Source organism: Ranitomeya variabilis, chromosome 4 (assembly GCF_051348905.1).
Source record: "Ranitomeya variabilis isolate aRanVar5 chromosome 4, aRanVar5.hap1, whole genome shotgun sequence".
Taxonomy (NCBI): Eukaryota; Metazoa; Chordata; class Amphibia; order Anura; family Dendrobatidae; genus Ranitomeya; species Ranitomeya variabilis.
In genome coordinates, this window is record NC_135235.1 from 641,059,625 (window position 1) to 641,081,901 (window position 22,277).

Sequence of the window (22,277 nt, forward strand, 5' to 3'; positions counted from 1 at the left end):
AAAGCCGGCAATTGAATTACCGGCTTATCACATACATCGCGCTGAAGTAAATATAAATACAGAATATATATATATATATGTGTCTCAATGACATATATATATATATATATATATATATATATATATATATATATATATACACTGTATATATGTTTTACCGAACATTTGAGCACATAAATCCATTAGATGTCGGTTTTGCAAGCCTGCGAGAAAAAATCGCAGTACGGATGCCATACGGATTACATACGGAGGATGCCATGCGCAAAATACGCTGACACACCCTGCCTACGGATCACTATTTTGGGAACATTTCTCCGTATTACGGCCGTAAAAAACGGACCGTATTGTCTTACGCTGAGTGTGACGCCGGCCTAAGTCTGTTGAAGGGCGGGGAAGGGTTAGGTCAGGGGAAGGCGTTACTTCCCATAGGAGGGAAATAGTGTGAACATGCGAGACCCACAATTTTTGTATTTCAGTTTATTTGTTGAATGAGAGGCAGGGAATAAAATTCTGCATAGGTAGAAGGCCCAAAAATATTTATTTAACTACATATTGGACTGGTATTGTCTACATATTAAAACTTGAAAAGCTTTTTTTTTACATTCTAAACATGAATATGGCTATTGCCTTGTGTGAGATCTCTGATGTCTTACAAGTCCTTTTTTGTGTGTAAAACATTTCCCACATTCTGAACATGAAAATGGCTTCGCCCCTGTGTGCGTTTTCTGATGTGTAACAAGACTTGATTTCAATGTATAACATTTCCCACATTCAGAACATGAAAACGGTTTCTCCCCTGTGTGAATTCTTCGATGTGTGACAAGATGTGATTTTATTGTAAAACATTTCTCACATTCTGAACATGAATAAGGCTTCTCGCCTCTATGACTTCTCTCATGTATAACAAGATATGATTTCCTTGTAAAACATTTCTTACATTCTGAACATGAATATGGCTTCTCACCTGTATGTTTTTTCTGATGACTAACAAGTCTTGCTTTCTCTGTAAAACATTTTCCACATTCTGAACATGAAAAAGGCTTCTCCCCTGTGTGACGTCGCTCATGTGCAACAAGATTTGATTTCTGTGTAAAACATTTCCCACATTCTGAACATGAAAATGGCTTTTCCCCTGTGTGACTTCTCCAATGTTTAACAAGATTACATTTTAGCGTAAAGCATTTCCCACATTCTGAACATGAATATGGCTTCTCACCTGTGTGTCTTTTCTTATGATCAAAGAGACTTGATTTAGCTGTAAAACACTTTCCACATTCTAAACATGAAAATGGCTTCACCCCTGTGTGACTTCGCTCATGTGCAATAAGATTTGATTTTTTTGTAAAACATTTCTCACATTCTGAACATGAATATGGCTTCTCACCTGTGTGTGTTTCCTCATGTTTAAGAAGACTTGATTTAGCTGTAAAACACTTTCCACATTCTAAACATGAAAAAGGCTGTTCCCCTGTGTGACTTCTCTCATGTGCAATAAGATTTGATTTTTTTGTAAAACATTTCTCACATTCTGAACATGAATATGGCTTCTCACCTGTGTGTCTTTTCTCATGTTCAAATAGACTTGATTTAGCTGTAAAACACTTTCCACATTCTAAACATGAAAATGGCTTCACCCCTGTGTGACTTCGCTCATGTGCAATAAGATTTGATTTTTTTGTAAAACGCTTTCCACATTCTAAACATGAAAAAGGCTGTTCTCCTGTGTGACTTCTCTCATGTGCAACAAGGCACGTTTTTTGTATAAAACATTTCCCACACTCAGAACATGAATATGGCTTCTCACCTGTGTGTGTTTTCTCATGTATAAGAAGACTTGATTTAGCTGCAAAACACTTTTCACATTCTAAACATGAAAATGGCTTCTCCCCTGTGTGAATTCTCTCATGTGCAATAAGATTTGATTTTTGTGTAAAACATTTCCCACATTCTGAACATGAATATGGCTTCTTTCTTGTGTGAGCTATTTGATGTTCACAACCAATTGTGTTATTTTTGTTTTGCAAAATAGTCTGTGATGAATCAGAAGACAGAAACTTTTCAAAAGTATCATATGGTGGATCTCTACTGTGAAGAGCTGAGGATAAATCTGGGATATTGTCATGTTCTTCACAAGTATCCGGTGTGATAGTATGATCATGTGCAGTCAATTCTGAAAATGTAAGATGTGTCCCCGATCGGCTGGTGCAGTCAGCTGCAAAGAATAAAATGTAAATTAAAACATAACCATGAAATTAGATTAATAATTATAATATTTATACTTTCTAGAACATTTCAGTGCAAATTGTATTAAAATTCAATTAGGAACAGATGAAGGCACTGGTGGCAACAGAAGATATCAAAGCAGGGACTCGTACATTATGTTAGACCATTAGGTTTCTGCTCTTTTCGTCTTGCCCTTCGCCACTTTATAGGTCCATGTTTTACTGTACCTGTGACAAAAATTTTGTGACATATAAAATATTTATTTATATTTAGCGAAATATTCAGTGAAGACTAGTAGAGGTCAACCTCCCAAAAGGTCCTCAAAACTATCCCACAACATTCACTTCCCATATAACAAATATGGAACCAACAAATAATAATGGAGAAAAGGTTTATGTAACAAAATACAACACTGAAAACAACATCGAAGTGCAGAATGAAACACACAAGCGACACGTGTTAACCACTAAAAATACAGCAAACTAGTCTAAGCCCAAAGGGGATATATATATATATATATATATATACATATATATATATATATATATATATATATATATATATATATACATATATGTGTGTGTGCGTGTGTGCATGTGTGCTACCAGTGGCAACAGAGCTCCTATCAGTATAATATTTTCAAAACACAGCCCAATAAAACCTGTTCAGAAATAGCGGTAACCCCATCACTCCTTAGTGACAACCAATACATCTTTTTACTGACCTGCGATATAAGAGACTAGCATCCCCCAATGACTGACAATCCAGCAGCTATCAGCTGTACAGTATAGCTGACAACTTATTCATCAGCCATGATCAGTGTTGGCACTGACTAAAGTCGTTTAACCCCTTACATACTGCTGTAAATAGTGACTACAGCATGTAGATGGTTAACAGAGAGTGGGGGCTCCCTATTTATCCCCATCGGCACCCTGAGATCTTGATCGTGTGGTCCTGATGTTTTCAATGGCAGTTCATGACCAAAAAAAGGCCTTAAACTCTGCCAGCAATAGTGGCCTGTTCAGAAGTTATCAAAATTTAGATGCTAAAAATAAACTTCTTCATTCCTGTCATACCACATTGCATTAATTCCTGAAAAGTACCTGAAGGATTAATAAACTACCTGAAAGCAATTTTGAATATGTTAAGAGGTACTGTTTTTATAGTGGTATCACGTTGGGGGTCCTACATATTGGAAACCCCCCAAAATCACTTCTAAACTGAACAGGTCCCTAAAATAAATAAGTTTAGTAAATTTCCTTGAAAAAATGAAAAATGACTGATACATGACTTGTTAGAATTTTAACAAAATAAAACAACATTTTGCAAATGGTTCTGATATAAAGCAGACACGAGGGACATGTTATTTATTCATGTTTTTGTATGGTGTGACTACTTGGATTAAAGGGATAATCATTAAAAGTTCAAAAATTACAAATTTTTTAAAATGTTTGTGAAAATTTCTGATATTTTTATAAACACTGAAAATATCAATATAAATTTACCACTACCATAAAGTGCAATGTGTCATGAAAAAACAGTCTCAAAATCAATAGGATATGTCATTCCAGAGTTAATACCACATAAAGTGACAGTGGTCAGATTTGAAAAATTTGGCCCGGTCACTAAGAGGTTAAGAACGCAGCCTATATTTGATTTTGCATTTACATTTTTTCCTTCTCATTCTCAGAGAGCCCACTTTTTCAATTTCCTGACAATATAGATATCATGAGGGCAGTTGTTTCTGTTTTTTGCAGTATGAGTTGTTGTTTTGTTTGACACCATTCACTTTACCATTTAATTTACTGAAAAACAGGTAATAAAGAAGTCAAAAGTGGGGAAAATCGGTAACTACACTTAATGGTAATTTTGCTTGATCAAACCATGACAGACACGATATATGCCAACCATTCTTTTTTTTTACTCACATGTTTTTATTAAATATAAGAGTCCAATAAAACATTTCACATTAAGACATAAATTTCCATTTTCCCCACTCTTAACCCCCCCTTACCCAACCCGCCCCCCTCCTTCCCTTTTAGACAGCTCACGCTTTCCTCTTAACATATCCTGTAGTATTATATACGTTAACCATATACAATAACTTTTATTTGTAAACAAATACACCGTAAATATATAGACGAACCCTCCTCAGGCCTAACTTCTCTTAGCCTCCCCTAGCCTAGTTCCAACCAAGGCGTCCACAATTTTTCGAACAGTCCCATCTTCCCTCTTTTCTGATATACACCCTTTTCCAGGGTAATGACCTGCTTCACATATTTAAGATATTCTCCCCTCAAGGGAGCTTCCTCTTTGATCCAATTTCTGGCTATGACCTTCCGAGCCATGTATAGTAGTCTGGCGATTGCTGTTTTCAGCTTGTTATCCACAGCTATCTCTTCCATGTACCCCAACACGCACACCAAAGGTTCTCTTGGAATTACACATCTATATGCCCCTTCTATCCGGCTTACAACCACCAACCAAAAAGCAGTCAATCTCGGACACGACCATAACATATGAAACATTCCAGCGCTATCATTCCTACATCTAGGGCATTCCGATTCAGATCTCAGCCCAGCTCTATACAGGACATTCGGGGATCTATACACTCTGTGTACAATATAAAGCTGGGAAAGTCTATATGGCTCATTCAGTGATAGTTTCGGTATCCATTCCAATACAGATTCCCACGACCCAGCTCTTTCCCATTTAGCCCTAGCGCCAATCAGATATCCCAATAGGTGAGTGTGAAGTAGATCCTTATATAAAGATGAAATAGCACCCCTCGTTGTCCCCACTCCACAGATGTAGTCTAATACTAAGTCGTTTTGAATTTGGAAACAATCCCCCTCATTCTGGGCCACAAACGCATGCCGTACTTGTGCATATTGGAACCCCCCAGATGTCCTAAGACCATATTCCGACTGTAGCTGGGAAAAGGATTTCAACCCCCGTCGCTCTAAAATCTGACAGGCATACCGGATCCCCCTGGCTTGCCATTCTGGTGTATGTCCCATCGCCAAAAACTCCAGTAGATTATTATTAAACCACAGAGGAGAAAACCTGGTCAGACAAGTAACCCCGCAAATTTGTTTAACTCTCCCCCATACTTTATATATCAGAAATAATGTTGGGTATTTCTTCCCCAGTATCCCTAGGGATGCATCTTCCAGACACTGTACCGCTGGACTTCACTTCACCACCCTTTCTGTTATGACCTGGTGGTTACGGAGTAGCACTGAGATGACCTGGTGGGTAAAACCAATCATGGACAAGCTCCGAGGAGGTGGCAGCTCCACCGACAACAATCACAGTTATGACCTGGTGATTACGGAGCAGCACAGAAATGACCTGGTGGGTAAAATGTACAAGCTCTGAGGAGGTGGTAGCTTTACTGACCGCAATCCCTACTCCTAACACCAACACTAGAAATAGCCGTGGGACGTTCCTAACTCTGCCTAGACGCCTCGACACAGCCTAAGAACTAACTACCCCTGAAGATGGAAACGGAAAACTATCTCGCCTCAGAGAAACCCCAAAAAGGAAAGATAGCCCCCCACAAATATTAACAGTGAGTGGAGGGGGAAATGACAAACTCAGAAATGAAAATAGATTTCAGCAAAGGAGGCCAACATTATCTAAATAGACAGAGATAGAAAAGGATACTGTGCGGTCAGTATAAAAACTAAAATCCACGCAGAGTTTACAAAAATAACCTCCACACCGACTCACGGTGTGGAGGGGCAAATCTGCACCCCAGAGCTTCCAACTAGCCTGAATATTTCATAATGACAAGCTGGACAAAAGAGACATAACTTAAACCTGTACAGAAGGTCAAAAGCAGGGATACACCCAAGAACTAGCAGAACTTATCTTAAGCTGAAATGGACTGGCCAACAGAGTACTTCCAGGAGAGGACTGAATCCAACAGGAAAACATTGACAGCTGGCATCGACTATAGACTAGAGCCCAGTTAAATAACAAGGCCAGGGAACCGATTAGTGAAGGCAGCTGCTAAATTCCACTCGAAACCACCAGAGGGAGCCCAAGAGCAGAACTCCCAAAAATACCATTCATAGCCACAGGATGGAGCCCAAGAACGGAATTCACAACAGTACCCCCCCCTTGAGGAGGGGTCACCGAACCCTCACCAGAGCCCCCAGGCCGATCGGGACGAGCCAAATGAAAAGCACGTACCAAATCGGCAGCATGGAAATCGGAGGCAAAAACCCAAGAATTATCCTCCTGGCCATAACCCTTCCACTTGACCAGATACTGAAGTTTCCGCCTCGAAAGACGAGAATCCAAAATCTTCTCCACCACATATTCCAACTCCCCCTCAACCAACACCGGAGCAGGAGGGTCAACGGAGGGGACCACGGGCACCACATACCTCCGCAACAAAGATCTATGGAACACATTATGAATGGAAAAAGAAGCTGGAAGGGCCAAACGAAAAGACACCGGATTGATAATTTCCGAAATCCTATAAGGACCAATAAAACGAGGCTTGAACTTAGGGGAAGAGACCTTCATAGGAACATGACGAGAAGACAACCAGACCAAATCCCCAACCCGAAGCCGGGGACCAACACACCGACGGCGGTTAGCAAAACGTTGAGCCTTTTCCTGAGACAATGTTAAATTGTCCACCACATGAGTCCAAATCCACTGCAACCTGTCCACCACAGAATCTACCCCAGGACAGTCCGAAGGCTCAACCTGCCCTGAAGAAAAACGAGGATGAAAACCGAAGTTACAAAAAAAAGGCGAAACCAAGGTAGCCGAACTAGCCCGATTATTAAGGGCAAACTCGGCCAACGGCAAAAAGGTAACCCAATCATCCTGATCAGCAGACACAAAGCATCTCAAATAGGTTTCCAAGGTCTGATTGGTTCGCTCCGTCTGTCCATTTGTCTGAGGGTGAAATGCCGAAGAAAAAGACAAATTAATGCCCATTCTAACACAAAAGGACCGCCAAAACCTAGAAACAAACTGGGTACCTCTATCAGACACAATATTCTCCAGAATACCATGCAAACGAACCACATGCTGAAAAAATAAAGGAACCAAATCAGAGGAGGAAGGCAACTTAGGCAAAGGTACCAAGTGGACCATTTTAGAAAATCGGTCACAAACCACCCAGATGACAGACATCTTCTGAGACACAGGAAGATCAGAAATAAAATCCATGGAAATATGCGTCCAGGGCCTCTCAGGGATAGGCAAAGGCAAAAGCAACCCACTAGCACGAGAACAGCAGGGCTTAGCCCGGGCACAGGTCCCACAGGACTGCACGAAGGAACGCACATCCCATGACAAAGAAGGCCATCAAAAGGACCTGGCAACCAAATCTCTGGTGCCAAAGATCCCAGGATGACCAGCCAATACAGAACAATGAATCTCAGAAATCACCTTACTAGTCCATCTATCAGGAACAAACAATTTCCCTACAGGACAGCGGTCGGGTCTATCAGCCTGAAACTCCTGAAGCACCCGCCGCAAATCAGGGGAGATAGCAGAAAGAATCACCCCCCCCTTGAGAATACCAGCCGGCTCAGGAACTCCCGGAGAATTAGGCAAAAAACTCCTAGACAGGGCATCAGCCTTCACATTCTTAGATCCTGGAAGATACGAGACCACAAAATCAAAACAGGAGAAAAACAAAGACCACCGAGCCTGTCTAGGATTCAACCGCTTGGCAGACTCTAGGTAAATCAGATTCTTATGATCGGTCAAGACCACAACACGATGCTTAGCTCCCTCAAGCCAATGTCGCCACTCCTCAAATGCCCACTTCATAGCCAACAACTCCCGATTGCCGACATCATAATTACGCTCAGCAGGCGAAAACTTTCTGGAGAAGAAAGCACACGGTTTCAACACAGAGCCATCAGAATTTCTCTGAGACAGAACAGCTCCTGCCCCAATCTCCGAAGCGTCAACCTCAACCTGAAAAGGGAGAGAAACATCTGGCTGACGCAACACAGGGGCAGAAGTAAAACGACGCTTAAGCTCCTGAAAGGCCTCCACAGCCGTAGAGGACCAATTCACCACATCAGCACCTTTCTTGGTCAAATAGGTCAGAGGTTTAACCACAGTAGAAAAATTACCAATGAAGCGGCGATAAAAATTTGCAAAGCCCAAAAATTTCTGGAGGCTTTTCACAGATGTGGGTTGAGTCCAATCATAAATAGCCTGGACCTTAACAGGGTCCATTTCAATAGCCAAGGGAGAAAAAATGAACCCCAGAAAAGAAACCTTCTGAACTCCAAAAAAGGCACTTAGACCCCTTCACAAACAGTGCATTAGCACGAAGAATCTGAAACACCATCCTGACCTGCTTCACATGAGACTCCCAATCATCGGAAAAAAACAAAATATCATCCAAATATACAATCATGAATTTATCCAGATACTCCCGGAAAATATCATGCATAAAGGACTGAAACACAGATGGAGCATTAGAGAGCCCGAAAGGCATCACAAGATACTCAAAATGGCCTTCGGGCGTATTAAATGCTGTTTTCCATTCATGACCCCGTTTGATGCGGACAAGATTATACGCCCCTCGAAGGTCAATCTTGGTAAACCAGCTAGCCCCTTTAATCCGAGCAAACAAAGCAGAGAGCAAAGGCAAAGGGTACTGGAATTTTACAGTGATCTTATTGAGAAGGCGATAATCTATACAGGGCCTCAAGGAGCCATCCTTCTTGGCAACAAAAAAGAACCCCGCTCCCAACGGTGACGAAGACGGGCGAATATGCCCCTTCTCCAAGGACTCCTTTACATAACTCCGCATAGCGGCATGCTCTGGCACAGACAGATTGAAAAGTCGGCCCTCAGGGAACTTACAGCCAGGAATCAAATTAATAGCGCAATCACAGTCCCTATGAGGAGGCAGGGGACTGGATTTGGGCTCCTCAAATATATCCTGGAAATCCGACAAAAACTCAGGAACTTCAGAAGAAGGGGACGAGGAAATTGACATCAGAGGAATGTCACTATGTATCCCCTGACAACCCCAACTAGTCACAGACATAGATTTCCAATCCAGCACTGGATTATGTACCTGTAACCATGGAAACCCCAGCACAACCACATCATGCAAATTATGCAACACCAAAAAGCGGATATTTTCCTGATGTGCTGGAGCCATGTTCATGGTTAACTGTGTCCAGTACTGAGATTTATCCTTGGCCAATGGCGTAGCATCAATCCCCCTCAAGGGAATAGGGCTCTGCAAGGGCTCCAAGGAAAAACCACAGCACTTGGCAAATTCTAGGTCCATTAAGTTCAGGGCAGCGCCAGAATCCACAAATGCCATTACAGAAAAGGACGACAATGAGCAAATCAGGGTAATAGACAAGAGAAATTTAGGCTGTACAGTACTGATAGTAACCGACTTAGCAACCCTCTTCGCACGCTTCGGGCAGTCAGAGATAGCATGAGTAGCGTCACCACAGTAAAAACACAGCCCATTCTGACGTCTGAACTCCTGCCGTTCTGCTCTCGTCAAAATCCTATCACATTGCATAGGCTCAGAACTCTGCCCAGAGGACACCGCCATATGGTGCACCACCTTACGTTCACGTAGGCGTCGATCAATCTGAATGGTCAGAGACATTGATTCGTTCAAACCACCAGGCGTGGGGAACATAACATAACATCTTTCAGGGTTTCAGAAAGACCCTTTCTAAAAATAGCTGCCAGGGCATCCTCATTCCATTTTGTAAGCACAGACCACTTTCTAAATTTCTGACAATATATTTCTACTGCTTCCTGACCCTGACCAAGAGCCAGCAAGATTTATTCTGCCTGATCCACAGAATTAGGTTCGTCATAAAGCAGTCCAAGCGCTTGAAAAAATGAATCTACATTGAGCAATGCAGGATTCCCTGGCTCAAGCGAGAATGCCCAGTCCTGCGGGTCTCCGCGCAGCAGAGAAATAACAATCTTCACCTGCTGAATGGGGTCACCAGAGGAACGGGGTCTCAGAGCAAAAAACAATCTGCAATTATTTTTAAAGTTCAAAAACTTAGATCTATCCCCAGAAAACAAATCAGGGATAGGAATTCTAGGCTCAGAAACAGGAGATTGAATAACATAATCTTGGATACTCTGTACCCTTGCAGCGAGATGATCAACACGCGCAGACAGACCCTGAACCTCCATATCAGCACCAAACTCCTGAACCATCCAAAGATCAAGGAGGAAAAAAAAGGACAAACAGGCAACAAGGAAAAAAAAAACAATGATTCAGAACTTTCTTTTCCTTCTTTTGAGATGCATTTAACACATTGTGGGCCAGCTGTACTGTTATGACCTGGTGGTTACGGAGTAGCACTGAGATGAACTGGTGGGTAAAACCAATCATGGACAAGCTCCGAGGAGGTGGCAGCTCCACCGACAACAATCACAGTTATGACCTGGTGATTACGGAGCAGCACAGAAATCACCTGGTGGGTAAAATGTACAAGCTCTGAGGAGGTGGTAGCTATACTGACCGCAATCCCTACTCCTAACACCAACACTAGAAATAGCCGTGGGACGTTCCTAACTCTGCCTAGACGCCTCGACACAGCCTAAGAACTAACTACCCCTGAAGATGGAAACGGAAAACTATCTCGCCTCAGAGAAACCCCAAAAAGGAAAGATAGCCTCCCACAAATATTAACGGTGAGTGGAGGGGGAAATGACAAACTCAGAAATGAAAATAGATTTCAGCAAAGGAGGCCAACACTATCTAAATAGACAGAGATAGAAAAGGATACTGTGCGGTCAGTATAAAAACTAAAATCCACGCAGAGTTTACAAAAATAACCTCCACACCGACTCACGGTGTGGAGGGGCAAATCTGCACCCCAGAGCTTCCAACTAGCCTGAATATTTCATAATGACAAGCTGGACAAAAGAGACATAACTTAAACCTGAACAGAAGGTCAAAAGCAGGGATACACCCAAGAACTAGCAGAACTTATCTTAAGCTGAAATGGACTGGCCAACAGAGTACTTCCAGGAGAGGACTGAATCCAACAGGAAAACATTGACAGCTGGCATCGACTATAGACTAGAGCCCAGTTAAATAACAAGGCCAGGGAACCGATTAGTGAAGGCAGCTGCTAAATTCCACTCAAAACCACCAGAGGGAGCCCAAGAGCAGAACTCCCAAAAATACCATTCATAGCCACAGGATGGAGCCCAAGAACGGAATTCACAACACCTTTCTATCAAAAGTTGTGCTACATTAGCGGGTGTTGCCTCCCCCACACCAGGCCTCTAAATTAAGAGTTAATCAGTTTGAATTTTACACATGGTATCCAGATAGGTGAGTTATGGAGAACATACAGTGTCTTAGGCATCAGAATCATCTCAAAGAGATTAATTCGGCCTACAACAGATAAATGCAACTTAGACCAAGACCCTACCTTTGTCTTAAGAGTTCCCAGCACCGGTGTAAGATTCGTATGCAAGTAATTCGTGATCAGCAAAGAGATTAGTATCCCCAAATATTTGAACTGATCTGCTACTTTAAGTCTACGACCTTCCATAGAATCCCCAAGCTCACCTCCTGCATCATCCACCATAAACAGAGCTGACGTATTCCAATTTATTTTAAGCCCCGACAAAGCACCAAATCCCTCAATGAGCCGAATTGCATTACTCAATGAATCATGTGGATCACTCAAGAACAGCAGTATATCATCCGCATGAAGTGCTATCTTTTCCTCTATCGATCAATATTTAAACCCAGAAACCTCAGTGGACTGTCGGATCTTGGCGGCCAGTGGCTCCACGCTAAAGCAAACAAGCCGTGGAGCCTTATCGTATGAGAAACCTCCCCATTCACTCTCACCCTAGCTGATGGTTGCGCGTACAATAGCTGAACCCAGGACACAAATTGTGGGCCGAAGCCAAAGCATTGCAATACCTGCCACAAGTATCCCCATTCCACACTGTCGAATTCCTTATGGGCATCTAAAGAAGCAATAACTCTATGCCCACCGTTATCAGCCCACAATTGTAAATTCAAAAAAAGCCTTCTAAGATTGACTGCCGTGGACCTGTCGGGCATAAAGCCAGACTGATCTGGATGAATTAACTTAGAAATAACACCCGACAATTGGGCCGCCAACACCCCAGCCAGAAGTTTAACATCCATTGTGAGCAAAGAAATCGGGCGATATGATTCAGGCAGTCGTAGATCTTTATCTTCCTTCGGGATTACAACTATTATGGCCACCCTCATGGAGGCTGGAAGAATCCCCCCATTCCTAGCCTCCTCCAAAACTACTCTTAATCTGGGTAGCAACACCTCCTCCATCTCCTTATAAATTTCAGCTGGCAATCCTTCTGCACCTTGGGCCTTACCTCTTGCCATGGCTCTTAAAACACGACTTACTTCTTCATCCGTGATAGGTCCCTCCAAACTTTCCCTATCCTCCTCACTCAGTCTGGGTAAGACAATACCTTCTAGAAATGCCACGTTGTCAGTCCCCGATGGGTCCACACCAGAGGAGTACAGATCCGCGTAGAAGTCCGTAAAGACCCTTAAGGTCTCCGACACTTTTATACCGTTAACAGGCTCTAGTGAATGTACGAATGGTGTACCCCTCTGGGCCGACGCCACCAGCGAGAGCATATGCCCCACTACCTCCCCCTCCTGGTAAAAGGCTAGTCGTTGGAACTCTCTCCTCCTCTCTGCCCTTTCCAAAATAATTTTATCCATATTATTCTGGGCTTCTCTTAACCGTTTCCCAGCCTCAGGGGTACCCAGTGTGGCAATCTCATCTTCAGCAATTCTCAGCCTTTCCCTTGCGGCATTGTCCGCCTGTTTTGATCGCCGCTTACATATACTGATGTCCCTGAACAGCAAACCTCTCAAATATGCCTTCATCGTCTCCCATATAGTGGGTATGCCCGAACTGCCCTCGTTAATCTCCAAAAACTCCTCCACCTCCCGCTGTATGCCCTCCAAACTCACACTATTCAGCCAGTTAGGATGAAATTTCCACTCTCCCCTTTGCCATGCTTGTGTCCCCATTCGCCATAACTCCACCTCTATCGGATTATGATTGGAGATCGACCGTGGCAAGTATCTCACTTCTCCCACCATAGAATCAAACATATTGTTTCCGAGCGCCATATCTATTCTGGATAAAGTATCATGAGCCGATGAATAGCAAGAGTATCCCGTCTCCCCCATGTGTCGCACTCTCCACAAATCAGTCATACCGATCTCTCGAATATATGTTCCGAACGGCTTAATATGGCTTTCCGACCTGTTTTGTGTATTTTTGTTTTTATCCCAGAAATCATCACGTATATTGTTGAGGTCTCCAATAATTAAAAGCGGCATCGGATCTCCCCATCCAATCAATTCCAACACTTCTGTAAGTTTTTTACTCGAATAAGGGGGAGGAATGTACATAGCCACCACACACATCAAAATACCAAGCATTCTGCATTTCACTACCACATACTGTCCATCAGCATACACTTTCAGCTCTTCATAGTGCACCCCTACTGGGACAAATACCGATACCCCCCTTGAGCATGTAGAGAAGGTGGAATGATACGTGTTTTGCAACCACCGCGTACGTAAGACGTCAACCCTCTCACGAACCAAGTGTGTCTCCAGCAGACATATCAGTGAGGCCCTCTGGTCTCATGCGTATTGTAGCACCGCCGCTCGTCTAGTTTTGTCCGCTAGGCCTCTAACGTTCCAACTCAGTATTTTAATATGGTCCCCCATCATGATGCAGAATAGTCATCAAGAAAATCCTACTCCTTAACCTGAGCTGTCTAACCCCTCTCTCCCACCCTTTAAACTCCCAACCTCTCCCCAGGATAAAGCATTTTCCTCTCATCGAGAGTGGGGCTCTGTGGCCCGTTTGAAGCACTCTCACCTAGGTAACCTCCTCTAACTGGCTCCCATGACCCTCAGAACCACATCTCTTTACATTAATTATTAACAGTACAGAACAAACAGTGAAGTAAAAAGAGTAAAAAAACAAAACAAAAACATCGTTTGCAGTGCACCCTATTAACAATCCCCACCCCACCCCTCATTTTCCAGCACAACTCTAACTGGCGTAATAGTTAAACCCAGCCATATTCCACTCCTCCAAAAGTGAAAGAGACAAGTATTAAATGGGTCCAAATAGCAACCCAGTTCTCTTATCCCAAACATCTTGGCAACAATAACAGCTCACGCCTCCGCTGAAAGTCAGTCTCCCGCTGCTTGTAGTTTCTTGGAATTGATGTTGATCCATTGGGTAGCGTCCTCTGGTGTCGTGAAGAAATGAGCTTTATTAAAGGCAACCACTTTCAACCTAGCAGGAAAAAACATCGAGTATTGCACTCCCAGTTCTCTCAGTCGCCTCTTGACGCCAGTAAATTGCATTCTCTGTTTCTGGACCGCAGCACAGTAATCCGGGTAGATGGCAATCCTCTGTTCGGCCACAGTGAGATCCACCATTTCTCTGGCCTTCCTAAGAACAATGTATCTGTAGTTTAATATCTTAGCCAGCATGGTACGAGGATTGGCTCCAGGGGGAGGGGGCTGCGTGAGAACTCTGTGCGCTCTTTCCACAGCAAAGACCCTTGTCAGAACCTCGGCTCCAACCTTCTCCTTCAACCAGTTTTCAATAAACTCAGTAGGATTTCTCCCCTCTGTTTTTTTCCGGCAGACCCACTATCCTGATGTTATTTCTTCTGGATCTATTTTCTAGGTCCTCATTTTTTGCCGCCAATTCTGATATCTGTTGGGCAAACTTTCTCTCTGCCTTTTGTAGTTGAACCACATGATCCTCCACAGTACTCATCCTCTCCTCCACCTCCCCCATGCGTTTATCCATTTTCTGTACAAAAGCCTTTATTTGTATAATCTTCCCTTTCAGCTCCTTCATCTGAAGGGTTAAATCATTCAGGGACTGATTACAAGAGGATAAAGACGTCCTTTAGGGTTGGCTCCCCTCTCAATTCCACTTCCTTCTCAGCCTCTCCTACTGCAGCCATGCTACTTTCTTCCTCCCCCTTCTGTGCCCCCCCTTGCTCCTTCATCAGCTTTCTCCTCCTCCTCTTCCTCTCCTTCAGCTCTCTCCTCCATAGTCTCTTGTGCCTCTTCCCCACCGACCACCCGGGCAAAGCTTTGAAGTTTTGCTGCAGCTTCCATGTGCTTCTGACAGGAAGCGTTCTCCTTCTCAGCTGCCGCTCTGGCCTCGGCGCCATCTTGAGTCCCTCCAACCTCTCCCACATCTCTCTGCCTCCTCCGCGTCATTGCGAGCCTCTCTGGGTGTCCCCACAGCTCTCCTTCACACTCGGGTGATTCAGCTTCCAGGTACAGCTAGATTTATGGCAGCCAGCGATGTCTGTTCAGGATAATTATGCTTGTGACCACGGGAGCTCTTTCCTCAGCATCTGCTCACATGGTCGTCCAGGACACATACCCGCCAACCATTCTTTATTGCTCTCATCCACTATGTGTTGAAGTTTTTATATTGTGATGTTAACAGAAAAACAATAGCTTAATATTTAAATGTTTATTTAATTCCTTTGTGGCAAGTTTCCTTCTTGCTGTTTCAGTTACATTTTCTTTCTTGTCCTTCCTCCAAGATCCAAAACTTTTGTATTTTTCCATGTGATGGCTTGATTCTTTTTTTTTTTCCTGACGAATTCTCGTTTTGAATATTAATTTAATCATACAACAAACAGGAAAATAGTAAAATCAATTTTTCCATTGCTGTTTTGGTTTTGAGTTAAATTTTACTGTAAAAATTACCCGGTAGCATCATTCTCCAGGTCAGAAGAATTACAGAGATGTAAATCTTGTAGGATTGTAAAAGAAAAATATTGGTATCTGTTGAGACTCATAACTTATTTTTTCGTCATTGAAGCTGTATGATGGATTGTTTTTTCTTGGTGAACTGATATATTTATTGAAACAATTTTATTGTTTTTTACCTAATTCCTTTAGGAGTGGAAGCAATTTTTTTAGCACCTCAGGGGACCTAAACCTGCAATAACACGAGCTCTTTTTCTGTATTTTTTTGTTGGAAAAAAAAACTACCATGTCATTTACTAAATTTGAAACTTGGCCATCCAATTTTTCTACCAGTCAAATCAAACATTAATATTGTGTGTTACAAACCCTAAAGAGATTAACAGTAAGGCTGGAGTCACACTAAACGTATGAAAAATCGGTCCGAGTCTCCCTGCCGGGAGTCACATGAGTGTAATACGAGTGTCAGGCGATTTTTCACACCTAGCATCCGATTTACATAGAGCAATTCTCTAAGTCACATCCTTTTCCAAGGAAATATTCTTCACAACACACACACATAAATGTACAGTTGTGCTCAAAAGTTTACATACCCCAGCAGAATTTGGTGTTTTCTCTTTTTCAATCATAATGACAACCCAAAACATCCAAATGACCCTGATCAAAAGTTCACATACCCCATTTCTTAATACTGTGTATTGCCCCCTCTAACATCAATGAAAGCTTTAAGTCTTTTGTGGTAATTGGGGATGAGGTTATTTTCTCAGATGGTAAAGCTGCCCACTCTTCTTGGCCAAAAGCCTCCAGTTCCTGTAAATTCAACCTATATTTTTGCATTTTCTTTCTTGTCCTTCTTCCAAGAGCCATAACTTTTATAATTTTTCATGTGATGGCTTGAATTTTATTGTAGGACGAAGTCTTGCTTGAATATTTGTTTTATCATACAACAAACTGGAGAACAGTAAATATAATTTTGCCATTGCTTTTTGGGTTTTGAGCTCATTGTGCTTTAAAAATTATCCGGTAACATGATTGTCCAGATCAGAACAATTACAGATATGCAAAACTTGTAATTTTGCAAAAAGTAAAAAACAAGTTGGTATAAGTTGCCGTTTATTCAAACTCCTAACTTTCCTTTCCGTCAGTGGAGCTGTATGACGGATTGTTTTTTGCTTGCTGAGCTGATCTTTTTATTGAAACAATTTTATTGTTTTTACTTTATTTTTTCAGGAGTGACAGCAATATTACTTAGCACCTAAGGGGACCTAAACCTGCAATCACATAAGCTCTTCTTCATTATACTGCATTTTATAGTCCAGCATGAAGCTCTGGATTATTGTGTGGAAAAAACACCTTTTAATTTAGTCAATTTAAAAGTTTGCTATCAAATTTTTCTGCCAGTCCGATCAGACAATAATATTCTGTGTTACAGATCCTAAAATTATCAACACATATTTCTAAAATCCAGTGACTGAGAAGAATCTGTGATATCTTTACATATAGTGGCCACTACTCACCTGTGCGGTTATCTGTTGGAATTTCCTCATTACACCTCTCATCACCCCTCACATATGTCTCTGTAGTATTAATATGGGGCAGATCTTTACCCTGAAAGAAGTTGTGAGAGTCAGAGAGAGATGAAAAAGTCATACGAAATGATTTAGAAGAACAGAAAAGATGAGATAAATGCAGGTCTCCTGTATAAATCCAACCTGTCGACTTCTAACTGTAACCAGCAGACTCCATAACCAGAAATATAATTGTGAGAAGTTTCCAGACAACATCTAATGTCTATGATCAGCTTTACCCTGTCATCTCTACCCAGTATAAAACACACACTGAATGGCCACATTATTATAGACACCCGTCTAGTAGCCTGTTGGACTCCTCTGGTCTTCAAAACCTCAGCAAATTATTTTGTCAATAACAGAAAGTGTTAATCCTTCTGCATGAATATTGTCCCTTGAAGACAGGATAGGTTTTTACAGTTGCCACAATATAGATGAATTGCTCTGAACAAGCCGTTCTTGCTCGTAATGCAGACGTTCCATAGGATTAAGAGCTAAACACTATAAGAGCCGGGTAAGCAAGAAAAAATGTACCGTCATGTTCCTAGAAGCAATCCAAGACAATACGACCATTGTGGCATTGAGCATTGTTCTGCCATAAGTGTCCTTCTGCCAGAAAAGGATGAACCTAGTTGACCACTGGCCACAAAGCCTAGGTAAGCTCCTGAGCTGAAGACTTGTTTATGCGTACACCCTAGTTGTAGATTCAGCGTTGTATTAAGCTGCAGGACATGACTGTGCACCGCCTGTTCTTAGAATGACTCGTGATGAAAGCTTATTACTTCTTCAGCTGATGAGTTCCTTGTATCCATAGGATCTGTTTTTCCTGGATGTTTTTCTTCAATCACAACATTCTCCGTATAATCTCACCACCACTGTATGTAATAAATGGTCAAAGTCGATCACATCACTTTATGTTCCCATTATAATGTAGATTCACATTACAAGTTTCCACAGAAAAGTGATCACTGGATTTCCTGCCGTACTCTGAAGTCACTGGTCACTTTTCCATTCACAAAAGATTATATTAGAAAAGTGTCGGTGTCTCTAATAAATGGACCGTTCAGTGTATAATACTGGTGGATAAAACAAGACTGAACACAAGACCTTCACAGCCTTCTACATATCACTGGGAAGCTTGGCGTAACAACCACGGTTGTAAAGGTCCCGACCAGGCCCGTGCAGGTGAAAGCCCACTGACGCCAGCACAATCTTCAACGTGATGTGTGTCCGTGGACAAACCTGAACACAAGACATTCACAGCCTCTAACATATCATATGGGAAGCATGGTGGCAACCAGGCCTGAGCGGGTGGAGGCCCAGCCGATGCCAGCACAATGTTCAACTAGATGTGCGTCCAAGAACGTACATTCAGCTCAAGTGTATTGTGGCAAAGAGACCAGTACAGTCTGTACGCAGCAATATACACTGCCGGCCAATCAGAGGCCAGCAGCTGACATCGGCTTGCACGTGACTGGTGGAGGCCGGCTTCTGAAGAGATCGCAGCGCGGCAGGTGAGTGTAGGGAAGAATGCGGGATATGTATACCAGGATTGGGGCCAGAATGAGGGATATATACAGGGTGATTATGAAAGATTCATCTGGTTTTGCATTTATATTACCGCAAAGACATAATTTTCACCAGTTTGTAATAACAATTTATCAAAAGGTCACATCTCAGAGTTTGAGACTGACTTGAAACTCACCAGGTAACATCAGATCCAAAAATGGCAACTATGCAAGAGAATCGCCCCCAGGTATCCTGATCTGACACTGTGTGACGTCCTTTGGGGGTATGTCAAAGACCGTTTATTTGCATCCTTTGCCAGCAACACTGGATCAGCTCAGAGACTGCATTACAGCCGCTCTAATATCGACGGGGACGTGGTGCAGGGTGGTCGGGTAGAACTGGATTGCCGCATTGATGTGGGTCATGTGGCAAAAGGATGATAAATACAACATTTATAAACATCATGTGCTAAACTTGGAGAGCTTATGTTCGTTATCATGTACCATTCACCATTGTACATGTGATACATTTTGAAACCTGATGAATCTTTTATAATCACCGTGTATATAATACCAGGATGGGGCAAAGGATAAGGGTCATATATACCAGGATGGGGGGGGGGGGCGGTGCAGGCTGGACAAAATCTTGCACCTGCGCCCATTCGACTCTAGCTGCACCACTGCTAGGAAGATTTCATGACACCTTCTCGCCATCTACCTGTTGATTCTGAGAAACATCAGGGTCTTCTTGTTTACAGTCCTGTGGAAGAAGAGGACGGGGACATCTCTCTGGTGTTGTCCTCTTACTGGATAGAACTGGAGGAAACACATACAGGGACTGAATTCATTCTTTACATACAGATAATTATAGGCCGTGTGTATTTAGTCCTGTCTATTACCTGGTGATGTGAGGGGCTGGGGAACCTCCATCATGACGTCCTTGTACTGATCTTTGTGTCCTTCTAAATACTCCCACTCCTCCATGGAGAAATAGACGGTGACATCCTGACACCTTATAGGAACCTGACACATACAATGATACCGTGATCCCCCGATCCCTCCATAGCATTACTGTACAATGTCCCAGCATTCCCAGCAGTGTCACCTCTCCAGTCAGCAGCTCAATCATCTTGTAGGTGAGTTCTAGGATCTTCTGGTCATTGATGTCCTCATGTATCAGAGGGTGAGGTGGAAGCCCCGTGATTGGGCTCAGGAGTCTTCCCCATCCCTCAGACACAGGGGCCTGACAGCGCTCACTAGAGGTCTTCTTCACTACTGTGTAATCCTGGTTATGGAGAGACACATTAATAAACCTCACTACAGACATTTCCAGAGTCCTCACCTCTCCAGTTCTGTCCTTCTGTTATTCCCATAGATAAGAATGATGTAATGTGACGTCATCAGAATCTCTCACCTCTCCAGTAAGCCGGAAGAGGATCTCTAGGGTGAGGTGTAATATCCTCTCCGCCATCTTGTCCCTGTCCCTCTCCATCCTTGTAGGGTCACTCAGGAGAACTCTCTTATATAGAAGATCTCCACTGAGAGGATCCGATATTGTAGGGAGCTGAATGGGGAGAAGATGACGATGTAACATCATAAAGATCCCATGTAAGAAACCTCCGGAGCTGTTACCGGCGTCACATGATCACTACATCCAGTCATGGCCCCGGTATAACACACAGTCCCATTATAGTCACATACAGAGATTTATCACAGGCTCAGCACTGAGGGGGTTAATGTCCCCTGCGCCCAGTAATGGGGAATCTCCAGCACCTACCTCCACCTGCAGAGCCGCACACCACATATATGGCTGTTCTGTGTGCACAGGACCTGGGATGAGGTCACAGGAGGGGAGGGGTCAGGGGGTCACATGATCAGGGGCCTCAGTGTCTGCAGGAGGGGTTTGCAGTAGTGATGGGAAATCTAGTTCATTTTGGTGATTAGCAATATATATGTGTATTTGCGCTAAAGGTTTATATGACTCAAAACCTACAAAAGATTGACTCAGAAATTACCACAAAAATAAAATACATATCATTACCTTCCTAAAAATAAGTCCTGTAGTCCTCATAGAATGCTGCAATCCATCCACAGGTCCTTGCAAATAACTAGATCCAGATGTCCAAAGAATATGTATATCCTCCCGTGACAATAGTCTTTATGTCCACGATGAAGCTACGGAGATGAAGCTACGGAGGGATCCCTGAGGAAGGAGTCTGATGACCCCGAAACGCGTTGGATGAATTGTGGTCCTAGGTGCGCTCTGTAAAGACTTGTAAGCCGATCACGTGAGGCATCACGTGTTTGTAACGTCACGCGAGGTCCTGCAGCTTCACTGCACCTCGCCGGCAAGTGTATGCGGAAGCGTGTGCTACTAGTAAGGCGCCGGGAATTATCTATAGGACAAAGGGGTGACTGTCACCGGTCGGGACAGGTTAGCACCCCTTCTCCGTAGCTTCATCGTGGACATAAAGACTATTGTCACGGGAGGATATACATATTCTTTGGACATCTGGATCTAGTTATTTGCAAGGACCTGTGGATGGATTGCAGCATTCTATGAGGACTACAGGACTTATTTTTAGGAAGGTAATGATATGTATTTTATTTTTGTGGTAATTTCTGAGTCAATCTTTTGTAGGTTTTGAGTCATATAAACCTTTAGCGCAAATACACATATATATTGCTGATTGAAGCCCTTTTTTGGGCCTATTATTGGACAATTTGTGGTAGTTGTGTCCAGGATTTGCTGCAGGAGGTTTATTGGGGAGCTTTTTATGCAGCGCCCTTAATTACTGTTTTCATTTTGGTGATTAGTTCAAAAGATTAGTTCATTTAGTTCAGTATTGCTCTGGATTCTGCTGAGAAGAGATGGATCAGTTCTAGTTCGTTACACAGAAGCTGTGGCTCCTAGGATGAATTATAGTTTTGTTAAAATGATCAGAAATAGTTAATACATCTGATCATTACATAACAAACTCTTGTTAAAGGGGTACTCAGTCTGGAGAAAAAAAAATTCAAAAGTTATTTATTCAAGTTAGTAATTTCTTTTTTTTTTTCTTTGTGAAATATTCCAGCCTCCCAGTGCTGCTCAGCTGCTGTGTGTCCCAGAGCAGAGAATGTCATGCTGCAGGAGCTCGGTGTCACACTGGGAAGATTACATGACTCCCGGCATACAGCAGCTGATAAGCA

General features: G+C 42.8%; 2 protein-coding genes across 2 annotated transcripts in view; both read right to left on the reverse strand.

The window, feature by feature from the left end:
• Positions 1-451: 451 nt before the first annotated feature.
• LOC143767417 (uncharacterized) overlaps positions 452-22,277 on the reverse strand; it is an 82,695-nt gene continuing 60,869 nt past the window's right edge. The window contains 1 exon segment of the mRNA XM_077255751.1: positions 452-1,971. Coding sequence (XP_077111866.1) covers positions 621-1,971 — 1,351 coding nt within the window. The 3' untranslated portion in view covers positions 452-620.
• LOC143767412 (oocyte zinc finger protein XlCOF8.4-like) lies at positions 2,250-20,875 on the reverse strand. Its single transcript, XM_077255744.1, has 7 exons — positions 20,863-20,875; positions 20,500-20,649; positions 20,191-20,370; positions 19,985-20,108; positions 19,804-19,901; positions 17,527-17,617; positions 2,250-2,450 (listed from the first exon to the last, which is right to left on the reverse strand). The coding sequence occupies exons 2-7, from the start codon at positions 20,575-20,577 to the stop codon at positions 2,377-2,379; spliced, it is 645 nt and encodes a 214-aa protein (XP_077111859.1). The 5' UTR covers positions 20,578-20,649; positions 20,863-20,875; the 3' UTR covers positions 2,250-2,376.